Source organism: Mya arenaria, chromosome 2, assembly GCF_026914265.1.
Source record: "Mya arenaria isolate MELC-2E11 chromosome 2, ASM2691426v1".
NCBI classification, from domain to species: Eukaryota; Metazoa; Mollusca; class Bivalvia; order Myida; family Myidae; genus Mya; species Mya arenaria.
In genome coordinates, this window is record NC_069123.1 from 65,175,753 (window position 1) to 65,195,529 (window position 19,777).

The 19,777-nt window shown below is 35.5% G+C and overlaps 1 protein-coding gene across 1 annotated transcript in view; it reads left to right on the top strand.

Moving 5' to 3' along the window:
* LOC128207930 (uncharacterized) overlaps positions 1–19,777 on the top strand; it is a 51,732-nt gene that overhangs the window by 17,327 nt on the left and 14,628 nt on the right. Inside the window, exons 3-9 of the mRNA XM_052911141.1 lie at positions 7,999–8,285; positions 10,373–10,542; positions 10,780–11,090; positions 11,415–11,547; positions 14,218–14,337; positions 15,912–16,308; positions 17,732–18,066. Coding sequence (XP_052767101.1) covers positions 8,018–8,285; positions 10,373–10,542; positions 10,780–11,090; positions 11,415–11,547; positions 14,218–14,337; positions 15,912–16,308; positions 17,732–18,066 — 1,734 coding nt within the window. The 5' untranslated portion in view covers positions 7,999–8,017. The remainder of the gene's footprint in view (positions 1–7,998; positions 8,286–10,372; positions 10,543–10,779; positions 11,091–11,414; positions 11,548–14,217; positions 14,338–15,911; positions 16,309–17,731; positions 18,067–19,777) is intronic.

The following is a 19,777-nucleotide window of genomic DNA, read 5'->3' on the forward strand; positions in this document are numbered from 1 at the left end:
AAAAAAATATTATTATTTTTTTTATATTTATTTTTTCTTTTAATTTCTTTTGAAAGGCACATTTTAATATTCCTAATCAAATTTTCATAAAGGGAAAACAAGTTATTTGAATGACGTGCATCATTGTTTGGGCGGGCTGGTATTGGGGCAGCGTCAAAGTCGCCATGGTTGACATACTGTGACCGAACTTGTTATGTAGGAAGAGTTTAAAGAGGTCTTCCATGGGATTGTATTTGGGGCCCTTAGGATCAATGTCACTGTTACAAAAAATAGAAGAAACAGTTGAAACTGAATCTCTTCTGCCAATCATTAAAAACCTGGTTTTGTCACATTGCGATACTTGTTCACTTTTCAATTTGATTGTTTTATTGCTTTTGACAGGCACATATTACATTGTTATTGTATTCACTTTTAAGTCAAAGCGGCGTAGTCGAGCATGCTGTCTTATGACAGCTCTTGTTTTACTTACCGCCAGTAGAGTTCATGTCTGGTGGTTCCTGTCATGATCCTACCAATTAGCACAATAGGCGATAATTTGTTCATTGGTTTCATAAAAGATGAGACAAGATAATCAATGGAGATTTTAAATTCCATTCTATTCTTGAATGTAAGCATATTTAAAGTAATGTTACTGAAGACAAGTAAAATTCAATACAGCTGAAATTTGACATTCGTACCATGTCCCATTCAGATAATTTCAAATTCTTATATAAAAAGTATTTTCTTTTCTGAATATACCTTTATTTTTATATAACAATACTCAATCTAGTAAATGCAATCAAATTGAAAATTGAGGCTTATTTATTGATAATAAATGTATACTTTTATGTACTGTTTTTTACTTATGATACTTTATGGAAACTTAAAACAAGAAACATAGTAAGAGTTAGTGGTTTTAAGCTCTACTGGCCAAAGGCCATAAGAGCTTATGCGATGGTTATGTGTAAGTCGTATGTGCGTCCGTGCATCGGTGCGTCAGTGCGTCGGAAAACAATTTCTTGTGAACACGATACAGTCTTCAGTTTCTTGATGAAACTTGTACAGTATTTAGATATCCGTCAGAGCTCGGTTTGAAAACCATCCAGATCTGCCCATGCATGCCTAGATTATGGCCCTTGAAAGTATAAAAAAATGCTATATTTAGCTAAGTCTACTTGTAAAGCCAAGTCTAGGATTAAAAAGAGAGGCAACTTGCTTTTAGGCTGTAGGCCGCAAGGCCTGCAGACGTTAATAACCCTATCTCGGAAATCGCATCGGCAGATCGACATAACATTTTTAACTTTTGGCGAATTAATGCGCGCACGGGCGTTTAAACCCCAGCGCAGTTAGAACTGCGTTGGTCAACAACCTAATTTACATTAACATTTACGTCGAAAATACCTAGTAAGCAATCTGCTTCAATTGCTACGGACTGCGTTCTGCATATTAATTAGCTAGCTAAAACTAGCGCTGTAAGGTGTTTTCAATCTTTGTTATGTGGTTAATATAGTTTGAATAAGCTGCGTTTTGCGTAATATATATTGTACAAAAAGCAACTATTTCTATATCGGCGAGTTAAAGAACGCAATATAAAAAGCAGAATCTGCAAATAGTTTCTAAATGAACGCATACTGAATCAAATAGATACATGTATGGCCGAGGACCGATAATATCTACATGTACTTTGTAGTTAAGAATAGAATCTGGGTCATCGCATTCAGACAGGTTTATTTCCCGGAAATAAACTCTGAGAACTTGTTAAAACCTGGAAAAAATATGGATCGTATTATGATGCAATTAAATGCTATTTAGGCGTAAGATGTCAAACCATAATGTTTTAAATGAAATAATAATACTTCTTTTTATCCTACAATCAGTTTATTTTTGGTTATCGAAGTTCATTCATAAGAATATTTTCTATGTTTTAAATTGCTTAAATGGCTCTTACTTGACATTTTTATTGAGATTGATAGTTTAATTGTCATTGTGTTTGTAAAATGAGTGTCACATAGGCCTAAAAAAAAAATATGTCTGTTTCCTGTAACATGCTGAAAAAAAGATGGGTCGGTAGGTAGGGATTTTTTTTTTTTTTTTTTTTTTTTAAATGTCAGAATGATCCAATATTCAAGTTTATTTCAGGTGAATTATTTTAATAAGAATTCAGTGTGATATATAGATTCAATCTTTCTGCCACTTATAAGCTTAAACTGCTAGCTTGACAGCCATCAAAACATAAAATACATCATCATTGTAATAAATCAAGACTAAGTGATTTTTTCACATCTATATATAGGTGAAGCTTGACAAAGAAACAGCATTGTTTATCAGTTATTTTTAGCCATGGTTCATGTATTTCAGTTGTAGAATGCATCCTGTTGAAGGGCAAGCCATGGGTTCGACTCCCAGCGGTGGCAACATTATGTGCAATTTTGAGCATTGTCAGTATGTTCACCAGGGAAGCAGTTCATCTTTAGACTTTGCAAATATAACCCAGTGAAAGAGTGAATCAAAGAACATTTAGACAATTTATTTTTGGCAAATGTTTTAAACAAAACTTTCAAAATGCATACATTTTCTAATAATAAAACATGATATTATTGCACAGACTATTTTAAGATAGACTGTGTAATAATATCAAGTTGTATTACAATTAAATGTACATGACAACTGTTATAAAATAAAATGCTGTTACAACAAGAACAGGCAAGAATCTCCACAAAACATAATTTTATATAAATCAATACTTCGATTGATAAATGACTAGAATCAATGACTAAACCATTTAACTCTTAGAGGCTGTCAGAATTGAACAGATCTTTGGGACCAGTGTAGACCCATGGTCTACGCTGTTCACTGCTTGGACACTTAAACCTTACCTGCTGACTCGACAGCGAACAGTGTAAAATAACAGATTGGACTGGAATATGTTTAAATAGACTAGAATCAGTATCAAAAAAGCTTAGACTGACTAATAAAAAGTAATACCATTTTCTTTTTTAAACAGTAAAACAGCAAAACTAGTACACGTACAGTACCTTAAATAGTTTCCACAACTTATTTTTTTTAACAATTTCAGTGTTTTAAAAAGATCTGCTGTATTAGATCCACTGTTCATTCTGTAAAAATCTCAAGCACGATAATCAATGTAACTTTCAATAGAATACCTTGTTGTTTTTTCCTTTTCTGGACTTGACTGGACTACAGGGGTTAAAACATTCCCAGAGTCAAAACTTGGTAAAATATGTTCTGACTCTGACAAACATATTATTTAGTTAATGCATCTTCGTTATGTAATCCAGTGCATCCTTGTCAAATTCCAATATGCACCAGCGATTGTTTAGTTGCAACGACATCTTTCTTACTTTAACTTTCGTTTTCAGGTTTATCTTTTTTTCCGGCAGTAAACAAAAACATTTAACGTTCCTATTGCCAGTATTGCAACATCGTATTTTTCATAAATGGCAAAACCATAACAGTTTTGTTATAGAACCACGGACATATAAACCAGGTCCGTGATAGAACTAAACTATAACACTGACAACGATCTACGTAGTTCTCCTTTCACTTTCATTAAAATTGACAGGAAGTTAGCATGCACCTGTTTTCCGTGATTTTTATACGCCCATCTTACGATGGCCGTATTATGGGAACACCCATGGCGGGCGGGCGGCGGGCGGGCGGCTCCACAATGTTGTCCGCTCTCTAACTTGAACATTTCTCATCTAATTTCCACCAAACTTCATGAAAGTGTTTGTTGGTGAAATATCTAGGTCAAGTTCGATAACCAGCCAAATCGCTCTAGGCACTCCAGAGTTATGGCCCCCTGAATTTGTCAAAATTGGGCGGGCGGGCGGGCGGCTCCACAATGTTGTCCGCTCTCTAACTTGAACATTTCTCATCCAATTTCCACCAAACTTCATGAAAGTGTTTGTTGGTGAAATATCTAGTTCAAGTTCGATAACCAGCCAAATCGCTTTAGGCACTCAAGAGTTATGGCCCCCTGAATTTGTCAAAATTGGCCATTTTAGCTTTGTCCGCTCTCTAACTTGATCATTTCTCATCCAATTTCCACCAAACATCATGAAAGTGTTTGTTGGTGAAATATCTCGGTCAAGTTCAATAACCAGCCAAATCGCTTTAGGCACTCCAGAGTTCTGGCCCCCTGAATTTGTCAAAATTGTCCATTTTAGCTTTGTCCGCTCTCTAACTTGAACATTTCTCATCCAATTTCCACCAAACTTCATGAAAGTGTTTGTTGGTGAAATATCTAGGTCAAGTTCGATAACCAGCCTAATCGCTATAGGCACTCCAGAGTTATGGCCCCCTGAATTTATCAAAATTGGCCATCTTGAAAAGCTTGCTTCTCAAAGGGCCAATGTGACAGTAAGTTGTCTTAGAATCCAAGAAATTATTGATGGGCGTATTTTGTGAGTGTCACTCTTGTTAGACCATGTGGTATGAAAAATGTTTATTTTTCTGTTAACTCATTAAAAACTTATAAGAATATTTTTTAATTAACTGGAGATATAATAAAAAAAACTTAAAATAAATGAACAAAATATATCCAAGCATTGTTGTTTTTCAAAACCATTGCACTTCGCGAAAAAGCGGAAGGTATCCGTTAATTTGCATAATGGGTGGAGTTAATATTACGTCATTGAGTTTGAGTGCTGCTAATTGACAAGGTTACCGATCATATTCCAGATCGATAATCACTTGTCACTTCGGGTGTAAAATGCTCTTGGGGTTAAACAAACATTCAGATCATGCATTGAGGCTCCTTTCAGATGATACCGACTCTCACACCGAAATATCCCGTGTCAAAACTGATGCATATTACAAATGGATGATGCGTTGATTTCGGGTCATTTACGATTCCTGTGCGTCAAAACCCGGGGGCTCGGGTCAATTGAAAACCCTGCAGTTTAATGTCACAGCCATTAAGGTTTTTGCCATTGTTTCAACTTGCCAAACCGGAAACGTTTGTAACTATGCAACGATTCGGACACTACCAAAATATTTAAATTATCGTTGTCATCATAGGCCAGAGATCGCTAAAAATCTGACTTTTCGAATTTTGGGGCATAAAAAAATTGCGGTCGGCGGTAAAAAATTACGGTCGGTCGGGTTACAGGAAACAGACATATTTTTTTTTTAGGCCTAAGACCATTCTCTTGTGTAAGTACATACTACCAACCTTGAACCAGTAATAAAATTAATGCATATTATACAATTTTACCATTCAAATCAAATCATGAAGCGCATTAACATGCTATCGACCTGCTACAATTTGTGTCATAGTCATGTATTTAAATGCCGAATGAAACAGAAAGTGTGTGAATATTCCCCAGTTTGTCTCAGTAATTTCAGACCAAAGTCTTGAGCATATAATATAATGCATATGCATATTTAAAAACCACTGATATAAATGAGTAATCTGTTCATTCTGTGATATAGGTTGAGGGCATTATTAAGATACATATACATCAAACATACAGGGAATAAATAGTTTTGGGTGATTCGATCCAGAGGTATTTGTCGTTGTAGAAGGAAGCCTTAAACATAAACATAATTAATATGTCCAATGCATTTTGTTGGGATGCATTTGGTTAGGCTGGCATATCCAGGAAGTAAATTTAATACGTCAAGTTCAAATTGTAGAGTAGATTTTACTAAAATTCCTAAATGCTTTATCCGTTGCAGTGGATTGTTTTTGAAACCAAAGCTCCAGATAAGGTTTTATATGATATTGAGAATTACTCCGTACTTTATACGTATATATTTGGCGTATTACACATTTCAAGTGACTTATACTACATGATCTAATTGAGAATCAACATAAAACTCTAAAAGTTTTTCCAAAGAAAATTATGAGCGAGCATATACTATCTTGAGATTTTTATGTTAATAATTATGTTTTACAATTACATGACTATACTCACAAAACGTTGCAGGCCGAAAGTCATTCAACGTTTTAATTTGGTTGTGCAGTTGGTTTTACTGGACACCCTCCAGGTTCACAGGTTTGGTATATTTCAGTTGGGAAACCTTTGAAAATCTTTTAAACATTTTCAAACAAACAAAATGAGAATATTATTAAATACTTGTCATAAGCTTTTTACAATTATCTTCTCAGATGCCCTTATCAAGTACTTACGGTCATGGTTATACAGTGATAATCAGGTTTTCGCACCTTTTCAAATTTGCTTTCATCTGTCAATGCCAAATTTAACAACTTGCGAAAAGTTTAACTTAGGGAAAATGTGTGAAATGATGATCCCTAGGTAATCATGAGGTTTTGCGCATGAATTTTGTGTTTGGGACCAGCAATCATGCTCGACTCCTTGACTTATTATACCCCCACAAACGTAGTTTGAGGGGGTATATAGGAGTGAGCTTGTCGGTCGGTCTGTCTGTCTGTCGGTCGGTCTGTCGGTTTTCATGGTTTCCGGACGATAACTCATGAAAGGCTAGACAGATTTGAATTTTTTTTGTTACACAGGTGTAACATCAGAAGATACAGGTCAAGTTTGATATTGGGGCTGGTGGGGCCAAGGTCAAGGTCACTGTTACTAAAAATAGAAAAACGGTTTCCAGACGATAACTCATGAAAGGCTTGACAGATTTGAATATTTTTTGGTACACAGGTGTAACATAAGAAGATACAGGTCAAGTTCGATATTGGGGCTGGTGGGGCCAAGGTCAAGGTCACTGTTACTAATAAAAGAAAAACGGTTTCCGGACGATAACTCATGAAAGGCTAAACGGACTTGAACAATTTTTGGTACACAGGTGTAACATCAGATATTGGGGCTGGTGGGGTCAAGGTCACTGTTACTAAAAATAGAAAAATGGTTTCCGGACGATAACTCATGAAAGGCTTGACAGATTTGAACATTTTTTGGTTTGCCATTCCTGTGTCCAGGCAGCATTTGGGGGTATTCGTCACTCCTGTGACAGCTCTAGTTTAGGTTTCGATCCAGCGTCAGTTTATTTTATATGAAAAAAGAAGGAATAATGGTGAGACAAAGCTTCGTCCTCGACTCAACGCCAGTTTCCGAACAACTGCCTGTTCAAACACCCGCAGATTTACTGTACTAAGATGAGAAAAGGTCACTTTAAACATTTGCCTTTTCCTCATTTTCAGTCACTAAATTTCACTTATTTCCTTCTTTTTGATCTTAAATATAAAATCACAAAAATGTTTTGGGATTTTTCCGAAATTTTTTATGTTTCTTGTAAGTAACATAGATGGCTTTTGAGGCCTTGTTTCAAAATACATGATACAAAAATCTTAATTTGTAATTTAATCTTTTCCAAGCATGTTTCTTCCTTTTCACCATCTTTTTCTAGAAATATACCATCTATTTTGGTTTGTTTCATTTCTATTTCTGGTAACAAGAGGAATGGATTTATCAACACAGTGTTGTACATGCAAAAACTCATCCTTATTTATGCATGGAAAATTCAAATATCCCTCTATAAATAATTTCTTGTTCAATTGACAATTTTTTTGTCTAAATACGTTGAACAATACTACCCGGTAGTTCTTTGATTTTCAACAGAAGAATTTGGGCTCTTGCATATGGCTCCTTTTAATATTTTATTAGATTTATTTATCCTTAATTCACTCCAAGATGATTATTAAATGTTTGAACATTAAATATCTGGCAAGAGCCACAAGGGATTGAATCTTACACATATGACTTATCATTTACTGAATTTTATATATCCAATGGTATTTTATTCATATTTGTAGACATATAAAACATTCACAGAACTTTTTTTGCAACTATTATATCTGGATTTAAGAAGTAAATCTGCATTTATAGTACATTTAATTTATTCAATAAAACAGTAAGCATCACCATGTGTATTTCAAGGTCAGTTTGACTAGAAACATTATTATATTATTAATATTAAAACTCAGAGCACTGTATTTAAACTATTCAACATTGGAACTGTTTGAACTGTTAACATATATATATATAGTTATTCAACCAGTATTGTCTGTTTCAGAAACACTGAAAAGCCCGTGATGAAACTCTGCGAAGCGTGTTGTCTAAAAGTGGATTCCAAGAACACTCGAAGATTAAATGGAGATGAATATGAGCACGCTTTTAAATTTATTGGCATGACATGTGTCCAACTGGTTTGCAAAAATTGCTATGTGAAATTTTACAAAGTCAACAATTTTGAAAAAGATCTTCTTGAGAAGAAAGAGAAATTAGAAACTACCAGGAGAACTATTTCTCAACAGATCTTGGAGCTTCCTGGGGTCAAAAGGTGTATCAGTTCAATTACAGGTCATTATCTTCAATCAAATTATATTGTTTACACAAACATATATGTTATCTGTAGTCAAAATGATACATAAAATTTATGAATAAATGCTATGATTCATTTTATCTGAATCATAGCACTGAAAATTCACACATCAGTTTTAAATAAAACATATCCTGGTATTGCAATAAGCATTGTTGTTGGTGGGTCAGCATACAAACACTTTGACCATAATACTCAAAACCTTTTAAGATATTCAACTGAAATTACCAGAGACTGTAGTCACATGGAAAGCAGGGCAAGCAACTCTGGCCTAATAATTTCTTAGGTTATGCCCTTTTATCAAATGAAAAAAACAACAACATTGAAACAAGCCATGATTGTCTTACTTGTTAATGCCATAGAAATAAAGCTTAAGATATGAAGACGGGTGCTGTACCCTGTCCTTGGAAGTGGCAAAAAGTTTTAGTCTTTCTAAATGTGTGTTGTTTTTCAGCTCACCTGAGCACAAAGTGCTCAAGGTGAGCTATTATGATCGGTCTATGTCCAGAGTCATGCAGGGTCAACAATTATGGTACTTATAAATATCATAAATTTTGACAATATTCACAATTCTGTAAACAAATAACCATGTTGTGCTATGATGACCTTAACTGTGACCTGTTGACCTACTTTCTTATTTTTGAAGCTACAGCAATGAAATGTGGATCATGAGTAGAGTTTTGAAAACAAATAGCTATCAAGCTGTCAATATAGATGTCCGTCCATCCGGTACCATGTCTTGGTAGGCATTGATCAGAAAATGTTCAAATTTGGTCAGAATGTTCCCCTGATCTAATCTCGACCACATTTAAAAGTGGGTCACTTGGGGTCAAAAACAAGGTCACTAGGTCAAATTTTAGAAAAATCTTTGGAACATACTAGAGGCATTATTTATAGTCAAATTTTCATTAAACTTAATCAGAATGTTTTCCTTGATGAACTCTTGGTCGTAAATAAAATTGGGTCACATATGATAAAAAATTAGGTCACTAGGTCAAATCTTAGAAAAATCTTGTCCAGAATCATATCATGGTAATGATTGATCAAGTTATGTTTAAAATTGGTCATGATGTACCCCTTGATGAAATATAGACCACTTTAAAAAGTGGGTCACATGAGGTCAAAAACTAGGTCAGTAGGTCAAATCTTAGAAATATCTTTGAAACATACCAGAGGTATTATACAAATATTCATAAAACTTAATCAGAATGTTTTCCTTGATAAAATCTTGGGACTTATTTGAAACTGGGTCACATATGATCGAAAATTAGGTCACAAGGTCACTTTTGGGTTAAATTTCGACTTCGTTTTAGATGTGTGTCATATGGGTCAAAAACTAGGTCACTAGCTCTAATTTCCATGAAACTTAATCAGAATGCCTCAATGAAATCTTGGAATAGTTTGAAACTAGTAGGTCATGTGGAGTCAAAAATGACGTCACTGGGTCAATTTTTTAAAAAAAACTTGTGGACACTCTAGAGGCTATATTTTTTGCAATATATCTGGACCAATCCTCATGAAACTTGATCAGAATGTTTGCTTTGATGAAATTTGTTTAGTTTGGAACTGGGTAACATGGAGTCATAAACTAGGTTTCTTGGTCAATTCTAAATGTTACATTATATACAATATTTTTTTTATTTCAAACAGTTGCAATCAAACTCAAACTCATACATATATATGTTATCAACAATTGATTTCCATTCCTTGACTTAGCCCAATCAGGCAGGGGATATCACTTCAACGAATTTGCTTGTTTTGTTTTGTTTTGAAGGTTTATTAAGTTAAGTTAATGGAAACATTGAAATTTCATAATTATGGTTTATAAAATTAAGTGTATAATAAAAGTAATGAAAAGTATAATGTCACAGTGCATGACTCATCTGGCATGGGGAGGTGGGTGCCAGATGGAGTTTTCACCAGAAATGCCTATCCCGTGTACTAGAATATCCTACCCAGCTTGGCCCTTTTACAAGTCTGCCCACTTTTTTTGAAAATGAAATCCAGCACTTTTTTTTTTAACCCTTACCCTAGATGTGTTTGAATGATGTGATAATTTTATGAACAGGAATAACGATAAAGCAAGAGAGTGGGGAGGATGTTTCCACCAGTCCCAGGAAGCAGTGCATTTCAAAAGTAGATGTATTCAAGTCTGGAACTGACAACAAATCCACCCAAACCACACCCAACATGGAGTGGTGCAAGGAGAAGGACGTGCATGGACGGGCGCTGAGACAAGTAGGTCGACTCTCCATCAACAATGATTATTGATATGTATTATTGTGAATAGTTCATATATTTTCTCATGTGCAATTGACAAAATTATTGCTTTAAACCAATCAAAATGTAGAATGTCACGTTTGGCCAGTGCTCAGTCCATTTGACTGTAAAACCAGATGATCATCTAGAAGGAACAGAAAGGCTTAACTGTTGAGAGGTCTTGGATAACATGCAGGATAATTTGATATCTTTCAGAATAAGAAATATCCGGAAAATACAGGCATAAAATACCTCTCCCAGAGCAAGTTCAAACCAGGATTCAGATATTACTTAAAGAAGAGAATTCCTCAGCAAACTCTGAGGCAGATTCTTATGAAAGAAACACGTAAAAGTTTGAAATCCTTGGCAAGAAATAAGAAAATTCCTTGGAGCTCGGGTCTTTCATTGGATGTGCTCAGACGTATGAGCTTTATGGACATTATTGAACTGTTTAAGGAGGAAGTCCCCTTCCTATATGATATGATTGTGGCGTCGTTGACACCATTTTTACGCAGTTATGAGGAAATGTATGTTTGTTTTTGTCTCACTATTGTTGCCATGTTTAAGCTTTGATGTTGGCAATGTCAATTATTTATGATAACAATATAAACTGTAAACATTATTCATAATGACACTGCAAATAATGTTATCACACAGCGATTGGCATAAACATCCAGTGGTTTTAAATTTTTAATGTAACAGTAAGATTATTATTTTGATTATTACTTTGTACATGTCAAATTTGATAACAGATAATTTACATTATTTTCAGTAACGTAAAATAGAGTTCAATCTAAGTTATTGCTCATAAATATGTCTTCAAACCCACATATTTTTATTGGCAATTTTAGTTGCATCTCGAAGATTCAGTCTGTACTGGGATTTATTTTCTCAATCATTGCATTCCGTGCCTACCCCTTGAAATCGACCCTGGTCCAGAAGATGAACAGCATCCAGATGTGGAGAGCAGGATGCAAGAGATCGGTAACACTTTACGGCTCAACTATTTATTAAAGACATTGAGAGCTACACTACTCACCCTCGTGTCAGTGTCAGCTTAACACCTTTTTACCAAAGATTTTGCGTATAAGCACAATGCCAATGTATGGACGTCAAACTTCACATGAAGGTTTAGCCTGACCAGCAGATGGCCATTATTGGCCATCAAGGTCACAATGACCTTAAATGATATAAGGTTGTCTGTGTGAGAACTTGACCATGTCTGCAACCATGGCCCTCAAACTTGACATTTAAGATTTGGGTGACCAGTTGATGACCTCTATGGATTTTGAGGTCATAAGGTCAAAGGTCATGGTCATATAAAACTCATTTTCATCATTAAAATTTCGTCTTATTTACTTATTCCCTGCTGCTAAGAGGATACATTTTTATCTGCAAATATCAGTCATCACACAACATGATTAAAAACTATAACTACTTTCCTCACCCTTTGAATGGTCATAAGCTTAAAACTGCCTCAAAGGCATCTAATGTCAATGACAAATCAGCTGTCATAACAGTCCATGCATTTTTCATTCAATTGTCCAAGGGGGCATAATGTTTGAAAATGTTATGGTGTAGATTTTGCATGTAAGCAAACAAATATAAATTGATATCTTAGCAAGTGCTTGATGAAGTGCATTAAAATTCGATACAAGGGATATCAACCATTCAAAAAAACTTACTTAATCTAGTTAGATATTTCTTATTAGCATGTGTCGAAATTATGACCTTTTTTTCAACTTTAAATCCTGGTTAAGCTTTTGCATGTAAGCACACATACAGTAAGTAAATTTCTCTGACAGCAATTTCTTGATTTATGATATTGTTTTAATCCTTATACTTCTTTGACTTTTATTCCTCGTTAAGGTTTTGCTTGTTAGTTCACAGAAGTTGGGGTCATGTTTAAGTTTTAGGGCAAGTTGGCATTTTCACTTATAACTCCAATACACTTCATTCAATTCACTTTACACTATACACAGTTGTTAAGGACCATCCCACATTATCCTTAATATAAATTATGGCCCCTGATTGACTTAGGAGCATTGGTTAAAGTTATAAGGCACATTGTGTAAGGTTAAAGTTTTAGGGCAAATTGGGTTTTTGACTAATTACTTCTATTCCCTTCATTCCATTAACTTAATACTTTTGTATAACACATTTGTTAAAGGCCATCACTCAATTAGGTAACATGACTCCATATTAACGCTTTATACAAATTACAGCTTGTCGGGGCAGGCCAGCAGGAAAAAGGCATCAAACTCAAATATGGTGTAAAATGATTTTAGTAAGGTTTGACAAACGGTGACCAAATCGGTATTTAGGGAGAGTTTATTGAGATCTTTCATAGGATTGCGTTTGGGGCCCCTAGATTCAAGGTCATTATCACTGTTTCTCCAAATAGAAAATGAGAAACCCCAACCAAACTTGGTATAAAGAAAGATTTTATAGAGACCTTTCAAGGAACAGTGTTTGGGGCTCCAAGAGTCATGGTCAAGGTCACTGTTTCTTAAAATAGAACAATAGTTAGTACTGAATAACTTGAGTTAAGGTTGTTTTATTGTGACCAAACCTGGTAATAGGAAGAGTCTATGGAGACCTTTCATGGATTGTGCTTTGGGACCCCAAGGATCACAGCTACTAAAAAAAGATAACCATTTGGTACTGAATAACTTTAGTAAGGGTTGACATATTTTGACCAAACTTGTTGGAAAATCATTTTAGGACATCCATGAGGTTTCATCATGGGCCAGATTATTTGGTAAATGTGCACACAGGACATACAAATCGAAACGATTCTGTTTATTCTTTGTCCTAGGTATGAATACTGTATGTACGTGTGTATACAGCACAGGATATATCAACATGTTTCATCTATATATATATATATAATTATATATATATATATATATATATATATATATATATATATATATATATATATATATATATATATTCTAGTTTGCATTTATTAATAGACAATATCCAAATTAAACTTCTTTTTTTCCTGTTTATTATAAATCTTTGCACAAATTAATCCAATGTACAGTCGAAGCCTTTTGGCTCGAATCCTCTCGGCTCGAATTCCTTGTTGGCTCAAACTAGATATAATGGACTGATTTCTTTATACTGAAGGTAAACATTTCCGCTTGGCTCGAATTTTCCAAGGCTCTAAGTATTTTCTAGAGTAAGGAGTGCAACTAGTGCTTAAATGCTTTGTCATTGTCACTGTATTACCACCTAAATACAACCATTCCATTCGACAGAAGATGCATTTAACCTTTGTACAATCATCTTTTTCAAATTTAGTGAAATGTTGCCACCATCGCTAACTTCACATGACATGGAGAATACTGGAAATATTTCCGCATGATTTTATTCACATGTTTGGTTAAACAGTTTGCAATTTGAAGGCGGAAAAATCAACACTGGCGGTTTACATGCATAAGATAAGGTCAATGTTATAGTTAAAAGAAATAAATAGAAAGGTTCAAACTGAATCTGACACTGAAAAATGAAGTTCTGTCAATTATTGAAACCAGGTTTTTTCATTTTGCCGCCATGTTAAAAAATGTTCAACAAATGAATGTTTTCTTATGTTTCAATAATCTTGCAGTCATTTCAAAATTTTAATACGACTCCATGTGTTTTCAGTTGCTGACAGACTTTAGCCGTCTAGGAATCTGTGTGGTTGAAAAACGTCTTCAGGAAACGTTAAATAGTCTCAAGGAAACTTTTGATGAGGAGACAAAACAATGGATGAGGGAAGTGCAGGTATGGGCTTGTAGAACATACACAACATTACAGTTGGCCCTGATATCTCAAGATAAGCACATGTACATATAAAATATAAAATGTTTTAGCTCAACTTTTCAAAGAAAAAGGAGAGCTGTACTACCCACACTAGTGTCAGCATCACAGCTTGGTTATGGTTTTGCATGTTAGTACCTTAGAAGTCATTATCACAACCAATTTATCACATATTACATTTGAATTGTGTTCCCCACTCTAACAAACATAATAAATGAAGTAAAATAAATATGTTTTGAAAAAGAATTATTGGGTTATAATACATGTACATCTTAGAAATTCTCGTGAAGCCTTTGCATGTACGGTAGTTTAGTATCTCAGGAACTACTGTATGTAATGCATTGAGAATTGATTGTGATAGGGCCTGTTTAAGAAAAAAATAATTTTACAGAAAGTTCTTATGGTGACTCTCTATCAATTTTTTTCTCCCCCTGTTAATTCTTAAAAAAACATGGTCGCCAGGTACTGGGCTGCTTTTCACAATATGTCCGTATGGACGACTTTAATAATCTTCTCTCAGATATGGACAGCCCAAATCAGGGACAGTCAAAATCTCTGACAGCCCTAATCGGGGACAGTCATGATCTCTGACAGCCCTAATCGGGGACAGTCAAGATCTCTTGACAGCCCTAATCGGGGACAGTTAAGATCTCTGACAGCCCTAATCGGGGAAAGTTAAGATCTCTGACAGCCCTAATCGGGGACAGTCAAGATCTCTGACAGCCCTAATCGGGGACAGTCATGATCTCTGACAGCCCTAATCGGGGACAGTCAAGATCTCTTGACAGCCCTAATCGGGGACAGTTAAGATCTCTGACAGCCCAATTTGGGGACAGTCATGATCTCTTACAGCCCAAATCAGGGACAGTCAGGATCTCTGACAGCCCTAATCGGGGACAGTCAAAATCTCTGACAGCCCAAATCGGGGACAGTCAAGATCTCTGACAGCCCAAATCAGGGACAGTCAAGATCTCTGACAGCCCAAATCGGGGACAGTCAAGATCTCTGACAGCACAAATCAGGGACAGTCAAGTTCTCTGACAGCACAAATCGGGGACAGTCAAGATCTCTGACAGCCCAAATCGGGGACAGTCAAAATCTCTGACAGCCCAAATCGGGGACAGTCAAGATCTCTGACAGCACAAATCAGAAACAGTCAAGATCTCTGACAGCCCGAATCAGGGACAGTCAAGATCTCTGACAGGCAAAATATTGGACAGTCTAGATCTCAGATAGTCAAGTCTTAGACAATCTAGATCTCAGACAGTCAAAATCTTGGACAATCTAGATCTCAGTCTAGTTTATTTTATTCATTAATATATTCATGTTTCTAACCTGGAGCGAGCAGAGTTTTAAGGAAATTAGTTCAGAGAACTATCAAATATCTGGAATCTAATCTCCGTCTGGTAGTGATCTGGTTGTTTAACCTTTATGACAGATATTTCATATTGTAAAAGATATTAAGTCAAAAATGTCATTTCTAAGGTCTATTAAACCTAAGGATCACATGTCTCATCTCTAAATTTGATTTGAAACAGGTTTTTGTATATGGTCACAAAGAAACACCTTCCTCACCTTCCCAACCAGCTGTGGATAAATTGTGGGAGTCAGTAAATGATGTCTCCAAGGACCAGGAAGAAGACTTGGATGAAGACAGTGAATGGGAAGATGCTGAGGATGACAGCGAGGAGGAGGCGGAGGAAACAGATGATCATGCGGTTGTGAAACCTATTGTGGGCAAAAAGGTCCATAACACTGTTCAATGTAAGGGGGACATGATGGAATATCAGGATGTCAATGAGGACAGTCTGGCTCTACAACCTGAGGCAGACAGAACAGAGGGTGTCGTTGTTAGCAGAGAAGTTCAAAATATCACTTGTGAGGTGGAGGAGACAGCTCCTGAAGATTCTGATGCTGCAAAGAAATATCCTTCAGGTATTGATAATAATAACAGATGTCTAATTCATTAAAATCAATGTACATTCTATTTTTAGCTCCTTATTGCAAATATATATGTATATAATAACCTTTGTAAAGAAATCAAACTCAAAAATCTGTTTTCAAGATTCCGTTTGAAAATAATTTCTTTTTAGTTATATAGCCAAATTTAATAGAGAATTTGAATTTAACCAATAGAAGTTACATATATATATATATGATTATTGATGTAGCTTATTGATTATGATTTATAAAAATTAACTGTGTTCATGCTTCTTTCTTAAATCTCTAAAAATAAAATGTGTTTGGACTTGAAACAATAAGCCATATGATTTATAATCAGATTTACATAGCACAAAAGTTTAAAGATCTATTTTTAACCGGGTTTTCACATAGTGAAACCTGGTTATTAGAATGGCGAACGTCGTTGTTCGGGTAGGAGGGCGGGCGGCATCAAACTCATGAAACTGAATAACTTTAGTAAGGGTTGACATATCTTGACCGAATTTGGTCTATAGAAAGATTTTATGGGTACCTTTCATGTGATTGCGTTTGGGGTCCCTAGGGTCAAGGTCAAGGTCGCTGATACTAAAAATAGAAAAACGGTTCAAACTGAATGACTTTAGTTAGGGATGACATATCTTGACTAAACTTGGTCTATAGGAAGAGTTTATGGATACCTTTCATGGGATTGCATTTGGGGTCCCTAGGGTCAAGGTCAAGGTCACTGTTACTAAAAATAGAAAAACGGTTGAAACTGAATAACTTTAGTTAGGGATGACATATCTTGACTAAACTTGGTCTATAGAAAGAGTTTATGGAGACCTTTCATGGGATTGCGTTTGGGGTCCCTAGGTTCAAGGTCAAGGTGACTGTTACTAAAAATAGAAAAATGGTTGAAACTGAATAACTTTAGTAAGGGTTGACATATCTTGACCAAACTTGGTCTATAGAAAGAGTTTATGGGTACCTTTCATGGGATTGCGATTGGGGTCCCTAGGTTCAAGGTCAAGGTCACTGTTACTTAAAATAGAAAAACAGTTGAAACTAAATTACTTTAGGTCTGGATGACATATCTTGACTTAACTTGGTGTACAGGAAGAGTTTATAGATACCGTTCATAGGGTCAAGGTCAAGGTCACTGTTACTAAAAATAGAAAAACGGTTGAAACTGAATAACTTAAGTTAGGGTTGACATATCCTGACACAACTTGGTATAAAGGAAGTGTTTATGGATACCTTTCAATGGATTGCATTTGGGATCCCTAGGTTCAAAGTCACTGTTACTAAAAATAGAAAAACAGACACAGGCTGAAGTTCTTCTGTCAATCATTTAAAACCTGGTTTCGTCGCATTGTGGCGTTTCTTGTTATTTATTTGTATAATAATTATTTGTTATTTGTTTTTTTACTCTACTAAGGCTACACATTGTGCGTGGAAAATATTGGAAAGACCACGCTACTACGAAACATGACTCGTGATCTTGAAAACAAAAACCCAAAAGTAGCTGCAGCATATGCTGTCAAAAACAGAATTCCCACAACCGACCTTGACGACACTGATGTGAGGATGGCCAAGGATATTGACCTTGACACCTTTATTCTCTCTGATGACGAGCAAATGCTGATCCGTGATCGCCTCGTCAACATGGTGTCACGCATCATCAAGAGGTACATCACTGCAGCACAAAATGTGCAGATCGAGGATCATTATACCCACAAGTTTGAGAAAGAAAGTAGTAACAAGAGTGAAATGGTAGGTTATGGTTGTTTTGATGTGAAAAAAATCCACAAGGAAACTTTCTTGCACTTTTAAAAGGGAAGTTTGTGATATGTAGTGGTTAGGCCCTACCAAACTGATTCTATGTTTGAACTTTGGCATCAGGCTCCTATTTCAAATCTTACCTGTTCGGTTGGAAACACACAAATGTGCCATATAAACAAGATTAAAAAAAAAAGTATATACAAATGACAAGGAAAACAGATATTTAAATGCTATTTTCAGCCATGTCTAGGATTTAAGAGAGACATCTTAATTTTTGGTTGTGCAGCTGGTTTTATGTTTTTTCTCCCTTGCCCTTGTTAAAAGATATCAAAATTACAGTTTTAAGGAGTTGGTTGATTTTAGCTCTTTTGGCCAAAGGCCATTTTTAGCTCTATTGGCCAAATTGTGAATCCATCTGAACACAATTGTTTGTGAATGTTTGTTCAAATTATGCCCTTGGGGTCATTACTGGCCATGCCCAGGGGTTCACAGGTTTGGTATACTTATATAGGGAAATGTTTGAAAATCTTTTTGTCTGAAACCACTTGGCCAAGACTCTTGATATTTTGAATACGGAATCATTTAGTGGTCCTCTTATCAAGATTTTTCAAATTGAGCCCCTGGAGTAGAAACTGGCCCTTTTGACCTACTTTCTTATTTTTAAAACTTTGAATATGTGTTGTAACTAGTATCTACATGCTTTTGAAATGAACTACTGTCACAGGCACATATTAAAATGGTTCATGCACTGCTTACAACATTTTCTGTCTGCGGATGTTGAACGTGCAACGTTTTCAGCTAACCCAAACCTTCCAAGTTAACTATATGTTTGTTGCCTATTACCCATACATACATGCTCTGGATTGAAAATGACCACAAGAGCGATGCCAGTAGAGCACAGGCCCTAATGGACCTCATGTACTTTCATTGAAACCTTCCTGCTGCATAGTATTGAGCATAAATTCATTTTGGCTTGGCCTTGGGTATTGAGGAAAGCATGTACTTTCCGATTTAAGTATTTTTTGAGACAATATCTTTACTGGCAATATTTACAAATCACACGGTGCTGAAATTATAATATTTTTTTCCATTTTAATAAGAAACCAGACAAGACAAAACAGAATTGCGGATGATCCCCTAGAATATCTTTTTAAATATCATATAAGGTGGAATACAACCTTACGCATTTTTTTTTAGCTCGACCATTCGAAGAATATGGAGAGCTATACTGCTCACCCAAGCATCGGCATCACACCTTGGTTAAGGTTTTGCATGCAAGCACACATAGGTTAATATTTTAGCAACAACTTGAGGTATTGCATTGAGACTTGATACAGTGGTTCTCAACCATCCAACCTACTTAATTAACCAAGTTAGAAAACTCTAATTTGCATTTAATGCAAATAATAGGCCTTTATTATTCGGCTTAGAAATTCTGGTTAAGGTTTTGCGTGCAAGCACACATAGGTTAATATCTCAGCAACTACTCGAGGTATTGCATTGAGACTTGATACAGTGGCACTCAACCATCCAACCTACTTAATTAACCAAGTTAGATAACTCTACTTTGCATTAAATGCACATAATAGGCCTTTATTATTCGACTTAGAAATTCTGGTTAAGGTTTTGCGTGCAAGCACACATAGGTTAATATCTCAGCAACTTCTTGAGGTATTGCATTGAGACTTTTTACAACGGTACT